Genomic DNA, 21,686 nt, shown 5'->3' with positions numbered 1-21,686 from the left:
TGCATTCCCACCTCTTCCATTAATGACCAAGGTCTTACTGAAGATCAGGACAGAGCAGCCCAAAGTAATTCTGATAGCTCCGGACTGGCCCAGACAGCACTGGTACACACTGTTAAGGAGCATGTCACGCACGAAACCGTGGCCTCTACCACAATGGCCACTTCTTCTGACACAACACAATTACAAAACTCTGCACTCCAGCCTGAAAACCTTGCAGCTGGCAGCCTGGAGAATACCTTGACTCCTCACCAGGATAAGCTATCCAAGACAGTGAAGGACATCCTCATGGAAGCTCGCAGACCTTCCACAAGAAAGGCATATTCAGCAAAATGGAAAAGATTTTGCACTTGGAGCACCACAAAGGGCCTAGATGCGACAGTGATGAACTTGGCACATATCCTGGAATACTTGGCAGAAATGCTCCACAATGGCCTTTCTTACTCTTCCATAAAAATTCATGCTTCAGCAATTTCAGCAGAATACAATACTGATCCACCTGTCTTCTCACATCCTCTCTTAAGGCAGTTTCTAAGGGGAATTAAAAACATCAATCCTCCAAGGAAACCACCAGTGGCTACATGGGACCTTAACTTCATGTTGGAAAAATTAACTCTACCTCCCTTTGAACCAGCAGCATCTTCAGAACTGCAGTTCCTGTCTTGGAAGACTGCCTTCCTTCTGGCCATAACCTTAGCAAGAAGAGTATCTGAGTTGCAGGCCCTCATGGCAGTACAACCATTTCTTATTTTTCATCAGGACAGAGTCTCACTGAGAACCTATCCTTCATTCATGCCAAAGGTCGTATCCAGGGTCTCACTGAACCAAGCTATTCACCTGCCTACCTTCTTTCCAAATCCACAAAACAAAGGGGAGAAACTTCTGCATACCCTGGACATTCACACAGTTGCGCTTCTACTTGGACAGAACTAAGACTTACAGAAAAACTGACCAGCTATTTGTAGCATATGCTGCTGGTGTACAAGGAAAAGGAATTTCCAAACAGACAATTTCAAAATGGATAGGGAATTGCATTCGATTCTGTTACTCTTTTCATGGCAAAACTGTGCCAGCTAACATTAGACCTCATTCCACCAGAGCCACAGCCACCTCCACAGCCTTCTTAAGAGGGGTGGCTACCAAGGACATTTTAGAAGCTGCTACATGGAGCTCCTTGCATACATTTTCCAAGCATTACAACTTACCCTTATATTCCAGATCCAGAGCAGGCTTTGCTACGGCAGTCCTGCAGGGCATTTTAGCTACACCATCCCTTTCTTAGATCCTACCACCCCCAGCTTGGCTATGGTATTCTACCCATATGTAAGGACTGCAGATGCATCCTTGAAGGACATAGTACAGTTTTTTACCTACCATAAATGTAGATATCCGATAGGTATGCATCTGCAGTCAGGTTTACCCTCCCTCCTTCCCCTCTGTGGTATTTACTGGGTACTTATCCCTCTTATAGCTAGCTGGGGTTATCTATTATGGTGTATTTGTTTTATATTACTGTGCATGTTTGAAATTTTTTGCATCTTTCCAAATTTAGCCTTCCTTAGAGGGCACCTGGCATCCGGGGCAAGAAAAACTGAGGAAGATGGCGTCGGCTGATGCTTTTATATCCCAGGCGCTATGACGTCGGGGAGAGGGCGACATCAGCCGACGCCGGACCTAGACTTTGGAATCCGGCCAACCGAAGGGCTGCCTGAGGCAGGACAACCCATATGTAAGGACTGCAGATGCATACCTATCGGACATCTACATTTATGGTAGGTACAAAACTGTACTGTCCTGACTGTCGTTTTGAGGAGATTTAATTTCATTTTCAAAAAACTAATAGGTTTTATAAAGTGCCTGAGGATTGCGGATTGCAAGTTTCTATACAAGTGTCTCTCTGCAGACCACAGTGTCAGTGACTTCTGATAAGCCTTTCAAATTGTTGCCTTCCACTAAATTGCTGTCATCTGATAAGGATAGCATAACCATGGAGAGACTGGGTAAGAAGGTGTAAACTTCTGCTACTCTAACCTTTAGAGCTGTTAACTGTCAGACACACATGACTAGGTACATTTTGGCTCTTCTCTGTCAAGCCTGTCCGGCTATTTCTGATCTCTGATTCTGAGGGGAAGGCCTCTGCTCTTGCTTTAGGACTCCACTTCACTATCAGACACACATGACTAGGTACATTTTTGGCTCTTCTCTGTCAAGCCTGTCAGGCTTTTTCTGATCTCTCTAATGCTGAGGAGAAGGCCTCTGCTCTTGCTTTGCTTGGGACGTCCTCTCATGTAGCTTGCCATTCCATTAAATGCAACTATGATACATGCTGATGCTTCATCTAGGGCTGCTTCTTTTGAATCTGTTCTGAGGATGTATTCCTGGTTAAAACTTCAGCCTTTACCTGATGATGTTAAGGCTAAACTGATGGATTCGCCTCTGAACAATAAGCATTTGTTTGGTGCTGCAGAGTTAAGTCCCTACAAGAAAAGGGCAAGGCCTTACAGGAGTTGAAGCATATTTTTTTCCTCTGTCCCCAGGTTTCAGAGGAATTATCCTAGTAACCCTGCCCTTTCTTTGTCTGTAGGCAGTCTCACCCTCCCCCCAAAGGTAAAAAGGGTGGTAGAATGGCTACTCCTGCTAAGACTACTCAAACTCCTCCTACTTAGAAGCCTCCTTTTTCTGAGAAACCAGGTGCTGTCTAACTACCCTGTTAAACTCTGTCACATCCCTATTTCTCTGTGCCTTTCCCTCTCCCATCCTATTTGGGTCCTGGGTTCTTTCCTCAATTCACCAGGGTTATTACATGGTTTGGAAATCTCTTCTCCCCTTTTTCGGCACTCCTCAGGAACAATTGCCCCCTTTTCCAGAGGTGCTTCAGGGTCTTGTTGGCTCAAGGAACAATTCAAGAAGTTCCAACTCCTCACAGAGGGAACGGGTTTTACTCCAGAATGTTCTTGGTTACCAGGAAAGAAGGCACCTGGCAACCCATTCTGGATCTTTCTCAGCTGAACACCTTTTTGAAGATCCATTCCTTTCAGATGCTAACCCTTCAAACCTTGTTTCCTGTGCTACTTCCTCAGGCTTTTCTAGTTTCCCTGGACCTCAAGGATGCTTATCTACACATTCCTGTTCATCCCCTTTTCAGGAAGTTTTTACATTTCTCTGTTGCTTTATGGCATTTTCAGTTCTCTGCATTGCCGTTTGGCCTTTCTACTGCCGCAGGGGTCTTCAAATGCCTTACTCCTGTAATTGTTTTCTGCAGGCTTATGAGAATACAGGTCTTTCCCCTACCGGGATAAACCTGCTTATTCAGGCATCCTCTCAAGACATCTTACTTTACCATTTCCCTCTTGCAAAGCTTCTGGTTTACTGTAAATTTCCAGAAGTCATTCCTGACTCCATCTCAGGATCAGGTTTTTGTAGGTTGCAGGATCTAGATTGCTCCAATGCTGGCATCCCTACCTCCTCCCAAGGCCTCAACTCTCATTGCTTTCTTTCAATCCCTTCTTCCTCTGGCATCAGTCACAGCCAGAGAATTTCTGAGAGCTCTGGGTTACATGGCTTCCACCATTCCCATGCTCCCTCTAGCCAAGCTTCACATGAGAAAGCGAGAAAGCTTCAGTGGTTTATAAAGTCAGTTTGGCTTCAACATTCTCATCCTTTAGATTTTCTAGTTCCTCTACTTCCATGCCTCAAGTTGGAACTTCAGTGGTGGATTCATCAGTTGTCCTGCAACCCAGGGCTTCCTTTTCAACCTCCAGTCCCCACTCAGGAACTTTTCACAGATGGCTTGGATGTGGGATGGGGTCGTCCTTTGGCCCTCTGAAGGTTCTGGGCCTTTGGCCACTTCGACAAAAAGACCAACATCAATGTCAAGGAAGTGTGAGCTCTTCTGGCTTTTCATTCTCTTTTTCTACCAAGGCCTCTCAAAATACTCTCAGATAACATCAAAATCTTGCTGGTGACTGCCTTTTAGCCCAGACAGCATTGATTCCCTCTTCTACATCTTGACAAAGACAGTCATCACAAGTTACTTTACAGAGTGGACTTACACAAGACAAAGGATCTCTCATCCATCCCCACCTGTCCACACTTCAACTGACATTGTGGATGATAGGTTTTGATAACCTACAGACACCTTTTTTCTAAGGACGTGCTTTGGGTCCCGCAGTAGGCCAGGAAACCCACTACTAGGAAATCTTACTTATCCAAATGGAAGAGATTTTCTGTTTTCATAATCCGGATCCACTTACTGTGGATGTTCGTTTGGTTCTCTCTTACTTGTGTGAATTGCTCAATGCTAGGTTGAGAAATTCTTCTGTTAAGGCCCACCTGTCAGCTGTCTCTGCTTGTCTGCCTTTGACTCCCTCTTTAGCCTCAAGATTTGAGGCCAAACAGTTTCTTAGAGGCATCCTTCACATTAGGCCTCCCAGGAAATCCTGTCCCTCCTTCCTGGGACCTTAATTTTGTTGTAGAAAAATTGACTCTGGCTCCTTTTGAGCCTGCTGCTTCAGGTTTCTTGTAGTATTGTTCTTGGAAGACTGTTTTTCTTGTGGCCCTTACTTCTGCCAGGACAGAGTGTTCCTTCCTACTAATCCTCCTTTTAAGCCCAAGGTGATTAATGAGTTGTCTCTTGATCAGTGTAATTTGACCACTTTTTTCCCCTTCTCTGCAGTCTGTTAGTGAGTAGGTTTTGCACACCTTGGATTTGCATGGACAGCTCATATTATTTGGATAAGACCAAAGATTTTCATAAATCTGAACAGCTTTTTGCTTTCCTTTTTTTTCATCCTAGGTATTTAGGTTTGGCTTGCCATCCACTTTCACATATTTCTAACCTGTTTTTGTAATTTCCTTCTCTCATCTCCATTGGTACATGTTGAATAATAGAAAACAGAATTTTTTTTCTATTTGACACAATTTACAGAATGTTTATACAAGGCATTGTTGACATCTTTTACCTTTATAGAATAAATATGTTCTTTGATTCTTATTTTCTAAATTGCAGGTAGTCATCCCTATATAAAAGGCCTGACATCCCGAGCACATCCCTGTGTACATAACTGCTATAGATTTAAACATGTATCTTTCTGGAATCTGTATAGTATAATTTATATGTTCTAAAGATCTATGTAGGGACTTTCATAAATGAATCTGAGAATATTGCAGGTTCCACATTTAAACATGGAGTAGGGGATAATGTAACTTTAGTATTATCTTTTAGTAAAATAGTTATGTGAAACTGAATGGCAAATTAGATTACATGCGGACAAGGCCCCTGGGCTTAATGAAACTGTTAACCTCAAATGCTTCTTAAAAACATAAAGGTTGAAAGTAAATAAAATAATTGTAGCATAGGTTGACATACAAGTTAAGTAGTTAATAGGAATGAGTGAAATAGTTTTTAAGATTGTGTGTTGTTATAAAACCTTAAAAAACATTTTATGTGATTTTTTTTAAAATTAATTTAGTGTAATTGATATTTAATTGATGTGTTAATTGAGTTTGATTTTATTGGGTATAGTATTTAAGCACTGTACTTTTACTGTGCATGTATGATTTGTGAAGTAGTCTTTCTGACAAAAGCGTTTAAGTAAAAAGTTTTTTAATACTAACAAAGTTTGTTTTTCATCTCTGATACTCTACAAGTGGATTACTTGTACAACACTTGTGTAAAATTTTACCATAACAGTAGATGTCCTTCTCTTCACTGTTGCAGTATTAGCTCCCTCCATCCTCCTCATGATCCTTTTTCCTTCTGGATGTGTTTGTTATCTGTTTTTATCCTTGGACTGTCGTTCCTACATGAGCTTTTTCAGTTTTGAGGATGGTACGTCTGGACATCACCTTTCTGCCCTGCACTGTGCACAGGGAGCATATGTGTGACATATGGTGTGCCCTTCACAACCAAAGGGCTTTGGTATACTGGCCAGATGGCAGGCTGCCCTTGGCAGAGGATCCCTAAAAACTCCACTCCCTAGAAGCTCTGTTTACCCTAGAGAATGCTGATGTCTGTGCAGTCACTGAGACATGGTTTAAAGCCACAGAGAGTACATCAACAATGCTAGGTCAGCTACTTCACAGGCGGGGACTAAAGGTGGAGGTGTCTATGTTTACATCAAAGATAAATGTACTTCAAGGCTGGTTAAACAGGACAATGCACTTGAGTTGCTCCATGTTCAAATCTCCGTAGGCAAAATCCAGTACCACTTCCTTGCAAGCTATAGGTCCCCCTGTATGACCCAGGAAACCCATACCTTGTATTTAAACTTATGTTAGAAACACTAACCATCCAACCCAATGCCATATTCATGGGTGACTTTAATTAGCCCACTGTTAACTGGGAATCGTATAAGACACCAAATGTACAGGCACAGAGATTTCTGGATTTTGTAACACAAACTCCCTAGAGCAGATAGTCAATACACCAGCCAGGAGTGCAGCTGTACTGGATCTGGTCCTCACTAATATGGGGGAGTGCTGCAAACCCTCTACTGTAATGCCTGGTTAAGGTCAGACCACAAAATTGTCCCTTTTGAAATAAAAATAAAACCTGGACCCCCAACTGAACCTGGAATATTCAGGAACTATTCTAAGGGTAACCTCCTGGTATTAAGTGAGAACCTGGCAACATTTAAATCCCCCATAAACCCTGAGAATACTGCTGCCTATGGACAACTGCTCACAGAATCCCTGTATAAACATGTTAATAGCTGCATAGAGGCATACGTACCCACCAGGAAGAAGTACAGAACTAACTCAAAAAAACAAGCCACCCTGGTGGAATCACAAAATCAATAATCTGTATAACAGGAGGAAGAAAACCATGGCAAAAATTAGGAGGTGCAGCACCCAGCAGGATAAAAGCACTCGTCAAACTAAACAAACAACTCAGAGGACAAATAAAGTCCACCAAAGCAAAATTTGAGGTAAGTTTGGCCTCCCGGGCTAAGGACAACCACAAAGAATTCTTTAGCTGTGTCTGCAACGTCAAAGGCAGTACACAATTGTGTGCAGAGCTTATTGTAAATGGAGCCACCTATACTGAGCAAGAAGACGTAGCAAACCTCTTGGCTGATAAGTTCAACTCCAAATTTACCCCTCTCTCCCCTTCAACCTTCCCTCAGAAAATGTCAAGCATAACTCCCCATACTATCACTAAGGAACTTAATGCTTTCTCTAAGAGCAAGAACACTGCATCAATTGGCCCAGACAGTATCCCAGGATGCCTTCTAAATAGCATGAAACATGACCTTTTACTATTTAACTGTAGCCTGCAAACCGGTTTTGTGCCTCATGAATGGAGAAAGGCAGCAGTCATACCTCTCCACAAAGGTGGGCTATCTACAGATCCTTGAAACTACAGACCCTTAAGTCTCACTAGTCTTATATGTAAAGCCATGGAAAAAATGGTCATGGGATGATTAATAGAGATATAGTAAACCTCCAGACACTGAACCCAACCCAGTTTGGTTTCATCAAGGGCAGATCATGCCTACTCAACCTGGTGGACTTCTTTGAGAAGGTCACCAAAACAGTGGATGAGGGCAAAATCATTCACACTGCCGCCCTTGACCTGGCCGAGGCATCTGACTCAATGCCCCACTTGGGCATTGTTGACAAACTCATGAGGTAAGGTACAAACCCGTATGGCACACAGTGGATAGCCAACTAGCTCACAGACAGGACCCAAGAAGTTAGAACTGGGGAGTCCAACTGAAGAAACTCCAGCTGTATTCTGTTGCATACCGCTTACTCATAGGTAATCTCTGCCTGACATAGAAGGCCATGTCCAACCCAAAATTAATGGACATGCTCCACCTAAAAAAAACAAGTCCCTGAGAGCCACATGCTCTAGAGATCTAAACCTCACCACAACAATAAATAAGACTTGCTGGAGGGATAGATTCCTGTCACAGAGACTCCCCATGCTTTGGAACAGGATTCCAATATACATTACGCAGAGCCCCTCACTAACACTCTTCAAAAGAAACCTTAACGAGTGGATGGGAAACGGAAAATTTACCCCGGGGATCACTGCAGTGGCTCTGCTGGACAGAGGCACAGGGAACTAATGTAAGGGGGCGGCGAAAGCAAACACATTCTGGCTAGGCTTATAGATGCCCTTGGGCAGATAGCCTAGTACTTACCTATGAGTCCACCTCTACAAAAAGGCCAGTCACAAGTGGAGTCCCTCAGGGATCAGTCCTTGGACCACTCCTTTTTGGAATTTATGGACTAAAACTAAATGCCAAGAAATGCCAAATGGTGTCCTTTGTGAAGTCATCCATCTCTGGTAACTGTCATATTGACAACACATCCCTTAGAGGTGATCCAATAGTCAGGGACTTAGGGACACACACAGCTAGTAATATAGCCTTCACCATCATGTGTCTGCAGTGGTGAGGAAGTCATTCTATGTTGCACATCTTATAAACAAAGGTATGGCATCTAAGTCCAAGGAAGTCATTGTTCCACTGTATTCGGCATTCATCAGACCTATCATTGAGTATAATGCCCCCTTTGGTATGTACCTAACCACCACAGAGGTTCCTCAATAAAAGAATACAGGGTGCAAGTAAAATATTCTGTGCAGACCACATCAAGGCCTTATCCCTGTATTCTGTCTCCTACAGACCTTTGAGTGGAGATCTATGCCTGGCATACAGGACATTGTCAGACACTGCTTTGGTAGATCTCTTGCATATCCACAAAACAAACACACCAGAATTAGTTGTTCTAAAGACTTAAACCTTGCCTGTGATATAAATAGGACCTGCTGGAGAGATAGGTTTGCATCCCAGAGACTACCACTTCTATGGAACAGGCTCCCCATCCGTGTGAAGCAGAGTTCCTCTCTAACCCAATTCAAGTGCAACTTGGACAATTGGATGAGAAACCAGAACTTCATCCCTGGTTTGGCACCAATGTCTCTAATGGACACAGGTAACCTGTAAATAGTTCATCTCCCAGACCCATGCTTACACTTATCAAGGGTATCAAAACTTGTCAGAGATTTAGGATGCATGACTAGGCTTAAAAAGGCCCTTGTGGTTGTTAGCCTAGTAAATGCCTATAAAGAATGTAGTTACAGTGAAGAGAAGGACATCTACTGTTATGGTAAGATTTTACACAACTGTACTTTCTCCCTCCTAATGGAACTGGTCAGGGGCAATCATCACAATCTTCCTCACAGATTGGATCTACTCACACAAAACAGAGAGTTTGATGCACTCTCATCTGAAACTTCTACAACTTACTGTCTGGATGATCCAATTCTAATACCCATTAGTTATCTTTATTCAGAGAGTGTGCAGCAGGTGCTAAAAGAAGCAAGGAAGGCTGCTACTAGAATATCTTATGTTTGCAAGTGGAAAACGTTTTGTAGTTGGCGCTCAGCCAACAAACAGGACTTTATCTAGGATTATGTACCACTGGTTCTGAAATATTTGTGAGTTACTTTCTTACTTCTCTGTTAAGGTTCATCCTTTGGCCAATTCAGCATATCTGTTCTTGGATCCTCCTCTTTGTCAAGCAGTTTTTAAAGGGTTTTTGCATATTAGACTACCTAGAAACCAGATGGCTTCTTCTTGAGATCTTAAAGTTTGTGCTGGAAAAGTTAACTTTGTTTCCCTTTGAATCTGCTCATCAAATTGATTTATGGTTCATGACTTGGAAGACTATTCATTACTGTGACATCTGTAAGAAGAGTTTTTGAGTTGCAAGCTGTTATCGGTGGGTGAACCCTGTTTGGTGTTTCATATGGCTGGGCTTTCTTTACGTAAACTGCTTCATTCATGTCGAAAGTGGTTTCAGAGTTCGCATTGAATCAAGCAATCGGTCTCCTTGTTTTCTGTTGAGATAATAAAAAAACAAGGAGAAAAGATTCTCTGGATGTACCAGGCAACTCTGGTATTATCTTGCCAGAACTAGGTCCTTTAGGGAAGCTGACCAGCTGTTTAGTTCTTATGAGTGGACAAGTAAGGCTCTGCCAGTACCTAAACAGACTCTCTCCAAATGGTTGTCCAATGATATTGCATTTTGTTATTCCTACCATGAATAAATCCATTCCAGGCAGTATCCAAGACTTATTCTACTAGGGCCTTATCCTCTTGGATGAAATATTGGAAAATGCTGGACTCAAAAACACATTGTAGAGGCAAGTATTGGTCCTCTGTAGTTACTTTTACTAAGCATTACAACCAGGATTCCTTTTTTAAGTCCAGATCTCAGTTTGCTAGGCCCATTCATCAGGGGCTCTTGGATCCTTATCCTTCCTCCTCCCGGGTTGGATAAGGTATGATAATCTACCTATGTAGCTTAGGCTACTGCAGCAGTGAGGACTTTGAACATTTACTATTATTTAAGTGCAGTTTAAACAACTGTACTTTCTCCCTTCTTTTGAAGATGAGAAACTGCAGTTACTGCAAGCTTCCTCATATAATGGACCTATGCAAACAGGACAAAGGTGTGTTTGATGCTTCCCAACTCAGAACAGTTTCCACTAACTGCCTGGATGATAGAGTCTTAATTTCCTTTAGGCACCTATTTTCTGAGGACATGCAGCAGGTATTAAAGGAGGCTAGAAAAATTATTAGCATATAAAATATTAACAAATGGAATGCATTTTCTAGTTTGTGCCAAGACAAGAAAAACTGGGACTGTTTTAGGGCTATTTCTCTCTTCTTCAGTATTTGTACCAGTTATTATCCACTGGTCTTTTCTTTCTCCTCTGTCTCTGTCAAGGTTCATTTGATGGCCATTTCAGGATGTGTCTATCCATGGTGCCTCCCCATTCAGTGCATTCCCATGTCAGAATTGTTTTGGAAGGGGTGTTGGATATTAAGCGTCTATAAAAAAAGATGGCTCCTTCTTTGCATCTTAATTTTGTTTTAGAAAAATTAACTCTTGCCCAGTTTGAACCTGCTCATCAGGCTGATTTGAGATTCATAACATGGAAAGCAGTTTTTGTGTTTGCTCTGACTTCTGCAACAGAAGTATTTGAGTTGCAAGCTGTTATGGTGGGTCAACATTTTTTCATTTTCCACAAAGAAAGGTTTCCTTCAAGAACTCTTCCTTCCTTTATACCCAAAGTGTGATCCGAGATTTACTTTGAACCATCTCTCTATCTTCTTTCCTGAGAGTAAAAACGAGGGAAAAAGTATCTTCTATACTCTGAATGGCCACACACTTGGATATTGTCTTGGCAGAACTCAAACATTCAGAAACTCTGATCAGTTATTCAGTTCTTAAGAAGGTAAGAAAAGACAACCTGTGTTAAAGCAGATTCTCCAAAAGTTGCCTCATTATGTTACCTTTTGTAATTTAACATGTCAACTTTTGTAATCTTTTGTTATCTCAGTACAATAAGGGAATTCCAGGCAGGGTCAAGGTACGTTGTAGCTTTTTGGAAAATGTTTGATTCTCGAAGTAGTAACTTTGTCCTTTGTGCATATTTTAACAAATTACTACACACACCATTCTTTCTCCAAGTTTATGGTAGGCTTTGCTAGGACCATTCTTCAGGTGGCTCCTGCACCCTCATTCTTCTTCTCCCAGTTAGTATAAACTGTAGTTGTTTACTCATATAGCAAAGACTACAGTAGCAGTGATCAAATGATGAATGTAGTACTGGTGTGTAAAGTAGAGTTACCACAACAGTAGATGTTTGAGTGATCACTGCTGCAGTAGCTGCTCCCTGTCCTCCTCCTTCCCCCTTATTTTGGTATGTTTTTATTGCCAGGGTGAGAACATCTATTTTTAGTTTCCTAGTGTTGAACTTTTCAGGTTCTAGACCCCTCCTTTCAGTTGTCATGAATTCCTTGAAGAGTTTTGCCTCAAAATCACTCTTCTTCAGCTGTGCTCAGTTTGTGTGGATGTAATGTGCTGTTAAGCTTTGGAAGCTGGCAGTCTGTTGTATTCTGTGCAGGATTTAACCCATATAACTAAGGCTATTGCAGCTGTAATCATTCAGACATCTGCTGTTGTGGTTAAGTGTACTTTCCATCTCACAGATTGGACAAGCTAGCTTTGGCTGCTAAAGGCTATCCTCTCCATCTGGCTCTTCCAGCACTTGAAATGCCTTTCAGACTTGGGTTGTCTGGGTCATAGACAGGACTTTATCCTTCTATACCACAGAGCTAAGCAATGAAACTCAGCAGATGTCTGCTACTACCCCATAAGAGGCCTCTCAGCACCTTGGTAGCACAGGAGATTTTTGGGAAATGGGAAGAAACTCTGATGGAACCTGTTTGCCTTCCTGATCAACAGCAAGTAAAGGGTCTTTTCCCCTCATGTTGTCATCAGGGAAACCCCTGGGGGATGCTGTGGCCTACTATTGGCTATATGGGCTCCTCTGCGGTTTTCCCCCCATTTCCTTTGATGATGTGATTGGTATAGAACCAGAGTCATACTCATAGCTTCTTACTGGTGTAGCAGATTTGGTTCCCTCCTCTTTTGTCAAATGTCTTGGAGATACCAATGTTCTTGAAAACCAGAAGAGCACTTCTGACCTATCCATCGAAAAGGAGCCCACACATTTGGGAGAGCTTGGATTTCTGTCCTACAAGTTACCAGTGTTGGACCTGCTCTTATAAAATATCAAAAGTTATGCACATACCCTAACATTAGATTTGTAAAGGTGAGCCTTTTATTGATAACATACCCAACCACCTTCTCCTGCTGTAACAAAGAAGGTATTATCTTAAGTTTTGTAGCACATCTAACCTGTAAAGGGAGACCAGAGCAGTGTTTTATAAGATGGGGGATACTTAGCCTTAACAAGGGGAATGTATTTGTGTGTGTGTGTGTGTGTGTGTGTGTGTGTGTGTGTGTGTGTGTGTGTGTGTGTGTGTGTGTGTGTGTGATTAAAATGCACATATAAATTTGTGCGTGCCTATATGTAAATGTTTCATCTAAAGTATAAACAAAACCTTGGTAGAGCTAAGTGTTCTTTTTTATTTAAAATAAAGTGATACAGTAATGTCTTTAATTTTTATGTCACGTCTCTAATTTTGTCATGTTCCAGGCTCTACCTCATAGAAGTTGGGTAGATTAATACAAACTTTAGTACATTTTGCTGAGGAATCGGATATTTTGGAAAAGGGTAGTAAGTTGTTTAATTTGATTCCATTTTCACTTGTAAAAATCCAGCAATGCAGTCTTGTTTTTTTTAGCATATTGTTAAATAGTGTCTGTTTACTCCTTGTTAGTAATCAGAGTCAATATTTTGAGGTTGCTGTCACATAGTTAAGCCACCCTCATTCTTTTTCAGTGTCTTCTGTAGTAATCACTGTATCCTTGAAGTACACACTTTACATAGAATGTAGGGATACCACTTATAATCCTTTCTTACATGTAAATTTTCAGTCTGTGTGCCTGTTCACAGTTGTCTTCCAATAATGGTAATTTACAAGGATACTTCATAGTAACAGGATGGCATATGTAAATCTCGATAACTTGTACTCTGTTGATATTCAAATTAATGATCTGTAGTCATTGATGTGTTGTACAAAGCAGTAATTCTTGTTTCCTTTTAATTTGTAGGACCTTTAGTCAGAAGAAAGCAGCAATTGAAAAGGAGTATGCACAGGTAAGACATTTTTGTCTTAGATGGTCCTTGGGAGGATGAAGGATACTGTGGTAGGCTTGTCATTGTGTTTACACTTCTGCCCTCAAAACCTTATTTATATCTGATTGCATATAATTCCAAAATGAACAATGAGTCATCGTTTCTTTCTGAGAGTTATGCAAAAGAAGTGAATGAAGCAGTAAAAAATCAGTATGTTGGTAGAAAGCACCTACTTCCTATATTCTGTTTTCTTTAAATCTTGGTTGGGTGTTGGCATAAGGATATAAGGTAATGGACGGAACAACAGCAAAACATATGTAGTTTGAGATGGAGATAGGATAAATCGCATGGAAGTTTGAGCTGGAATTTGTTGGACGGGGCAGGGACAGTAAAGGAATAGTTTTCCTAGATGGCAAGGAGAAATGAGAAACTGATGCTGGTTGCTTTCTGTATATGTGCTACCAGTTTATGGATTTTTTCCTTAAGCACAGAGATGAAATGTGAGAGAAAATTATTCAAAAAAGCTGAATTTTATTGTTTGGTTCAAAAGTGCAGTGGAGCATTTGAAGACTTTTTGTGTACCTTGCTTTAAAGTTCATATTGTATGCACCGGGCAACAGGATAAAACATGAATTCATAAGATATATTAACCTTATTTGCACTTGTGACTGTTTAAATAAGTTTTCCTTAAAAAATTTTTGATGTCTGTTGATGATTTTTAGGTATATTCTTTTAAATATGCCTACATGCATTCTTTAAAGGAAGGATACAAGTCAGTCTCATTTTAGTTCTTAGATTTTAAAGTTGAACTGCACTTAGAAATCACTGAGGTCTTTGCTTTTAGCTCCATATATGGTATGTAGCTTCTACCATGCAGAGACTCAAAATTTAGTGTATACCACCTAGTCCAGAGTAATATACTCCAAATAGTATAAATGGAGATCACTGTATTGTATGAAACAGTATATTTAACATTTTAATTGCTGTAGTGTGATCTCAGAGTTGAAGTATTTAATTAGCAGGGGGTGTGGGGAGTGCAGGGGGGCTTACCCCCTACAAAAACGTAGAAAAAATAACAATACTTTGTTTTTATTTTTTTTTTATTTAAGTTTTGAAGTTTCCAAACTTCGATTTTATGGTCTTGACCATAAGAAATTTGAAGTTTTGAAACTTCAAAATTTAGAAATAGATCTGTATATATATATATATATATATATATATATATATATATATATATATATATATAGATATATAATTTTTTTTAATTTCTAAGTTTCAAAACTTCGATCATATGGTGTCAGCTGTATGATGTATGAAGTTTTGAAATTTCAAAAGCTCAAGACCATGTAGCCGAAACCCCACATTACTGAAAGACTAGAAGGGCGAAATTCAAAATCCCGATGTTAAGGGATTTTGAGTTAGCGCTTCTGGTGTTGTGGTTCAGATAAGTATGTGTATGTTAGTGTGTTTGTGAGGTGCTTTAGTTTGTGTAAGTGTGTGTTGTGACTGTGGTGTGTGTGTGTATGTGTGTGGGGCTGTAATGTGTGGGTGTGAGTTTGCCTTGTGTGTATGTTTGTGTGATCTTGGAGTTAGAATATTAAAGTAGGGGGGTATGGGGGTACAGGGGGGTGAAGCCCCCCTACTTATCTTTAGTGTAGGGTGGTTTGTTTGGTTATGGGGAGGCTGTGTGTATGTTTGTATGTGTGCTGTATGTATGTAATACCTTTGCGATTTTGAATTTCGCGGTTTTAACATTTCGCTAATGTGGGGTTTTGGGCTTATAGTCTCGGTATTTTGGGCTTTGGGATTGTGTAATTTCGGGATTCAGTAGTGAATCCATATATATATATATATATATATATATATATATATATATATATATATATATACACAACAGCAGAACGTAGTGGTGTCAAGCACAACAGCCAGTTGACAAACAAAAAATGTATTAAATATCAAACACAGTACAGTAAGTATTTTCGCATGGATCAGCCATGCTTCATCAGACTCTAAAAGTACTTAAACTCAGCCACTATTTATGTACAAACCAACCATCTCGTTTCAATATTAACTGTCATAGCAACTAATTAATAGTGAATAAACAGTAATGTATAATTTGCTTATAACCCATCAGAAGCATTTAAGACCTTCACATAAATTACCAAAATGGCATTATAAAACTCAGTGTATCCTGCCTAAAATAGTAACTGGTAAAAACATTTTTCTGCAAATCCTTCTCATAAAACTCACCCTAGTGATGTTACTGAAGCTGTACGTTTACTGTTGTGGATGGAAATTATCCCACTAAGATAATACAAATATCGCGAGAACTTTACTCGCTTTTCACTTAGCAACTATCAACTTTGAATTAAACAATAAAGGGAAGCTAGTAGATCAATTTCCTATGCTTTAGAAATGGCTTCAAATAAATGGCATCATTCAGTCCAAAACTCTTGTCAGCTTGCAACTGAATGATCCATCTCTGTTCTGCCTTTTCTGTCAAATTTTTAACATCACTTAACCTACCGTCAGTAAATACAACTTGAATAACTGAGAAATTAAACCAATGATCTGATGTTGTTAAATCTTCATTCATTTATTACTGATGGGTATCTGTTCCGTTATCGGAACTGAGTGAGCCTTATAACGAGCTCGCGCCAGCCAAAAAAACACTCTCGAGCTTAACTTACCCATAGTGCCCCTCTCCCTGTTACCCCAGATCTCATTTGCCATGTAGAAAATCAGGATGCATCAGGCCAGCTCTCAAGCTAAGTGACTATAATTTTTTTTGAATTAGTAGATTTTCTCTTTCATATTTTATCTTTTTTCTAGTATACTACTTGTTTAAAGTTTGCTTGCTCTATTTGTCTATTTCTGTGTAATCATCTTTTTATTTACCAACTTTTTGATATTCTTCGTACCGTCACTGGTACTTCCCTTCTGTCTTGTGGTAGTCTTTAATACCATTGTTGCTTCTTTTTCATAGTGTATAGTGTGTGTGTTTTGGGGTTAGTCTACCTTGTGTGTTCTTAGTTTACTGTCTTCCCAGTTTCTCTAAATGTGGCTGAAAAGAAAGGAACTATGGGCTTCAAGACCTGTGATTAGTGTAGTAGGAAAATGATGAACTCTGAAGGTCATTTGTCAAGTGTGTATTGTCTTGGGGTACCACACCTGAAAGTTGAACAACCTTGTGATTTATGTAAAACGTTTAGTTCCCATAAATTGATGGAAAGGAAAAATAAATTGATCCTTAAAGGTGTCGTAAAGATGTCTTTTTTGGAGGTTATTTCTGAGATGGAGGGCTCACCCCGTCCCATAAAGGAACATAGAAAGAGGAGCCAGTCCGTGCCTTCATCTCCTCATGCTGCTGAATCTAAATCTGCTAAGTCTGAAATCTACGGAACCGAAGGCAAAAGTTTCCAAATTATCTTCAGAAACCTCGGCACCAGGGCCTCAACCCATCTCTGTGGTGCTGTCCTTGGTTCCAGGACCTCAGCTACCCATTACAGTACCGTCTTCGGCACCTATACCTCAAGCACTGTCTACGGTACCGATTGTGACTACTGAGCTATTCATGATAATTGCTTCTGTAGTACCGACCTCCCTTTCTGCACTGTAAATAATTCTTCCAACTCCGGTCACTTCCCCCCTTCCTATCCAATCTGCTGGTCTTTTGACTGTAGTGCTGAAAGGTGAATCAGTTCCTCGAACCCAATATTCCCCTACAGCAGATCCTTTTTTGGGACAACAATACAGTCCCTTCCTAGAACGTCCTTACTCTCTGTCGGGGATATCAACCCACTCCTCCAGGAGTCTTTGAGAATATGATGTGATGAGACTTGTGGATCAGCTAGTGGCAGCCAGAGGAATCCCATCCCCTTCCAAACCCTCCCACCCACCTGGGGCCGAGGGATTTTCTCCACTGACTCCAACATGTGCTCCTCCTTCGACCTGCTTGCAGGTATTGAAGTTCTCGATACCAATGCCTATCCCGGTTCCAGCTTCTTCGGTCCCAGTGGTAGACATTACTATGGCTCTGGAGCCTACCCTGTGGCCATCGACTCACTCGGAGCCTAGACATTCTCAGAATCATGACTGGGCTGTTGGCACCCTGACCCCTAGTACTGCGCCTATTTTTTCTATGGCGCCATCTACTACGGTTCTGGTTGTCTTGGTGGCATTGAGCCCTCTTGAGGCGCCTTCCTGGAGGTAGTCTCGCTGTAGCGGGATGTGACCTTGGTTCCCAGGTTGTCCTTCTCTGTTCTGGGCTCCTATCCCTCTTTGGGCGGGCCTGCCTTCCAGGTGATGGAGAGGGCCCCTTGCCTCCGCAGGTACACAGCTGTTACCCTCGGCACCGGAGTGCTATATATACTCACCCTCTGGACCACAGTAGACACAATCCACTACACCGGGACATCGAGTGCAGAAGCCTCAGGATACCCTACTGCAGGACCCTCTCATTCATTACATTCCACCTTCCAAAAGACTCCTGGAGGTTTGGATTTGGTCCAAATCCTGTGGTAGGGAATTTGCTTAGAAAAATCCTCCTTTTTCTTTCTTATGGACAAACTCAATGTGAGGTAACAGGGAGAGGGGCACGATGGGTAAGCTTAGCTCAAGAGTTTTTTTGGCTGGCGTGAGCTTGTTATAAGAACGACTTGGTTCCGAGGACGGAACCCATACCCATCAATAATGAATGAATGAAGATGAACAACACAGATGGAGCGTTATGGTAAAAACATAACTTCTTTTTCGGCTCCTATCTGCAGAAAATGTCTGTCTAGGCCACTTCACATGTCATGTATATTAGTATAGTAAATGTGCTCCCTAATTCTATCTTTCATTGCCCGATTAGTCTTACCCACGCAAAACATAGGGCATTTGACACATCTAGTTAGGTAGACCATGTTCTTTGTGGTATAATATGCATAGCAAGAAAACTGGAAAACCTTCACTGTATCAGAGTGTATGAATGTATTATCCCTAGAAATATATTGACAATAATTGCAATGTCTGCAACTAAAAGTCCCCACTCTCTCTGAGGAAATCCTCGATCTCAAGGTACCTGACCTATTACAGAGGCATCTCTTTATAGATTTAGCATTCTTATGGCAGGCTTATCACCAACCAACCTCCTAATATTCTCAATGCAAGATGCCAACAATATTCTTATTGTCAGAAGTAAACAGCAAACAGATCCTACATCTACTTGCATCAAACTTTGTCGATGCTACTGTCTGTAAATTCTTCCTTTCAGCAAAAAAACGGTTTCCCTATCATCTGTCCCTCTTTCCTTACTATTCCAAAGATGTTTTCACAATCCCTCTTATTGTATCCTCTTTCTAAAAACTGTTGTTTCAAAATCTTCTCATGGGACACATACTCTACATCACAAGTAGTCAGTTTGGACAGACGTAATGCTTGTCCCCTCATAACATTATTAAATATATGCGATGGATGCATACTACTTCTTTCTAACAAACAATTATTTTTACCTTCTTTCTTATGTGGTATAGTAACTAATCCCCCATGTGGGCGGCCACAGTGGTACAGCGGTTAGTGTTTCTGCCTCACAGCAAGAGGTTCTCCGGTTCGATCCTCGGCTGGGGTTCCTTCTGTGTGGAGTCTGCATGTCCTCCCTGTGGTCGCGTGGGTTTCCTCCGGGTGCTCCTGTTTCCTCCCACATCCCAAAGACGTGCTGTAGGTGGATTGGACACTCTGAATTGGCCCTAGGCATGAGTGCGTGCGTGTGTGTGCCTTCTGTGGAAGGTTGGGTGCCGGGCTGGCAACTCGACACCGTGAAACTTCACTGCCAATCATGAGCGGACAGGTGATCCGCTGTGGCAACCCCTAACCGGGAAAAGCTGAAAGAAGAAGAATAGTAACTAATCCCCCATACACCTTCTTAAGCCTGACATACAAAAATTCTCTCTCTCTAGTAGATCTGTGTAGCATGAACTAAAAGACGTGGTGTCCTGCAGATATTGTATATATATCTCAACAATTCAGAATCCAAACTACGCTATATGACAAAATGCCATCCACAAATCTTTTATAACTAGTCAACAACCTAGAGTACTCCCTATGAACATTTATATATGTATATGTATACATACACACACATATATGAAACGGACAGAAAGTTGTAAATCAAAGTGGAAAGGGATGATGAGGAAACAGGGAAGTTCCAAGAAATAAGGAGAGAGTAGAATTTTGAATGCAGATCCTTAAGGAGAATGACAACCACCATACATAATATTACATTCATAAAGTCGCAGAAAGTAGTCTAAGAACTAAGCCAACACAGGAATAGTGAAAGGAGATTTTCCCAATAGGAATGACTGCAAGCAGTGGTATAGAAAATAAGCAAAGTGGACTGAAATTTACTGAAATAAAAATTTCTAAGGAACCAAGATATTGAGAACAAATAAGTAGAGAGGAAATTGTAAGAGAGTGGGATGAGGCCAATCAGAAGTTTAGACTGTAGGTTGCAGACTACCTTACCTAGCAGTAACTGATATCAAAGTGTAGACAGAGGATGAACAAGAGGAGTGCTTTGTGAAAAACTAGAGTAGAGTTTTTAGTCAAATGAAGAACAGAAGCTGTTGTTAAAATGGGTAATTAGTAGGGCATAAAATATTGCATGATAACTAGAAGTATCAGTCAGAGAGTGTTGCAAAAGATTGGGAAGAGAGCCTGGAAAAGCAGTTTTATAAAGGAACAATGAGAGAACATCTGTATGGCTCCCAATTGTGTGACAATATCCAGGAAGGTTGAGGACTTTTGCTTGGAAGTGTTTGCTTATATATTTTTATACCCCAAGCAGACTTCTTCCTCAGGTAGATAATACATGCCTGAGGTGCACTGGAAAAGACAAAGGTAGCTGGGGGCATTTTTTATGGGAGTGTTAAATTGGCAGAGTTTAAAAATCCTCTACAGAGTACTCTGTTAAAAATGGGGGAGGACAGGAGCAAATGGCTGTAACTAAAAAATGATTTTTTTGAGCTGTGATGCAGAATCTTAATTACCTAGACATAGTAAGGCCTTACTTACTAACTCATTGATATTGTCTACTAAATAAATACTGGAAAATGGAAATCAAAATCTAAACCACGTGCAGTTGAAGTAGTGAATATTGTAATGGAGATAAAAGACCTAGATGTGGGATTTGTAAGAAAGGGAAGAAACAAATTAGAATTAATTGTGTGAACAGTACATGCAGAATAATGATGTGAAGTCGTTCTGTCCCACCGTTCATTCTTACAGATGGATTCGGAGCCAATCCTTGACTCCAAGTCGGCCTACGACAAAGCTCGAGGTCTTCAGATAGCTCGAGCCCAAGTCCCTATCCCATGATGCACCTAGAGTTGCCCCAGATCTAGTTTGCCACTGCAATAGGTGAGGTTCTCGCTAGCTCGGGCCAGTAAAACCTTATTTTCTTAAAAATATTGATAAAACTTTCTGATTTATATCTTTAGATACTTAGATAAGCTCTTATAGCTTTTTGTGTAGTTCCTCTTTCCTTGGTGTGCCTTTTTACTTAAACTAGCATTTAGCTCTTTTTGCTTCATTTTATTTAGGCCTAGTTAAATCTTTATTACTACTTAGATTGTAGTCTGTGCTTTACAGTTTGAATAGTGACCTTTTTTTTGTCACAGCTTTAAAATAATTACTGTTAGAGCTTAGATATAACTGTGTGTAATAGTAGTTTATAGTGTAGTTGTGTGCCTTTAGATAGTGCTTTCTGTCACAACTTTGATATATTTAACTATTTAAAGTTTAGATAAATAGTTTTGTGTGTGTGTGTGCTGACTACTATTTAGCCCATAGTTTTATAAGGGCTTGTTTAATAATTACTGTTTGGGTGTGTCTAGTTTTTTACAGCACCCTATTGATATCGTGTGTTATAGTATGGCTGACCAAGACAAAGACAAACACCCTAAACCAGGGTTTAAGAAATGTCCCAAATGTGGGCAGAAAATGTCTGTCACTGACAGTCATGTGAACTGTGTTTATTGTTTGGGAGCATTGCATCTCCAGGAAAGCTGCTCCATCTGTCATTCTTTCTCTTCTAGGGTTCTCCAGGAGAGAAAGAGAAAGTTAACCGACAGAGGTCTAC

General features: G+C 40.7%; 1 protein-coding gene across 1 annotated transcript in view; it reads left to right on the top strand.

Annotated features, from left to right (window-relative positions):
- The window catches only part of FCHSD2 (FCH and double SH3 domains 2), a 3,469,714-nt gene that overhangs the window by 625,760 nt on the left and 2,822,268 nt on the right, over window positions 1–21,686 (top strand). The window contains exon 3 of the mRNA XM_044071145.1: window positions 13,543–13,588. Coding sequence (XP_043927080.1) covers window positions 13,543–13,588 — 46 coding nt within the window. The remainder of the gene's footprint in view (window positions 1–13,542; window positions 13,589–21,686) is intronic.

Source organism: Protopterus annectens, chromosome 5.part0 (genome assembly GCF_019279795.1).
Source record: "Protopterus annectens isolate FY-2018-M chromosome 5.part0, PAN1.0, whole genome shotgun sequence".
Taxonomy (NCBI): domain Eukaryota; kingdom Metazoa; phylum Chordata; order Ceratodontiformes; family Protopteridae; genus Protopterus; species Protopterus annectens.
The sequence above is the reverse complement of the archived record's forward strand: the minus strand, read 5'-3'. Positions and strand labels throughout refer to the sequence as shown.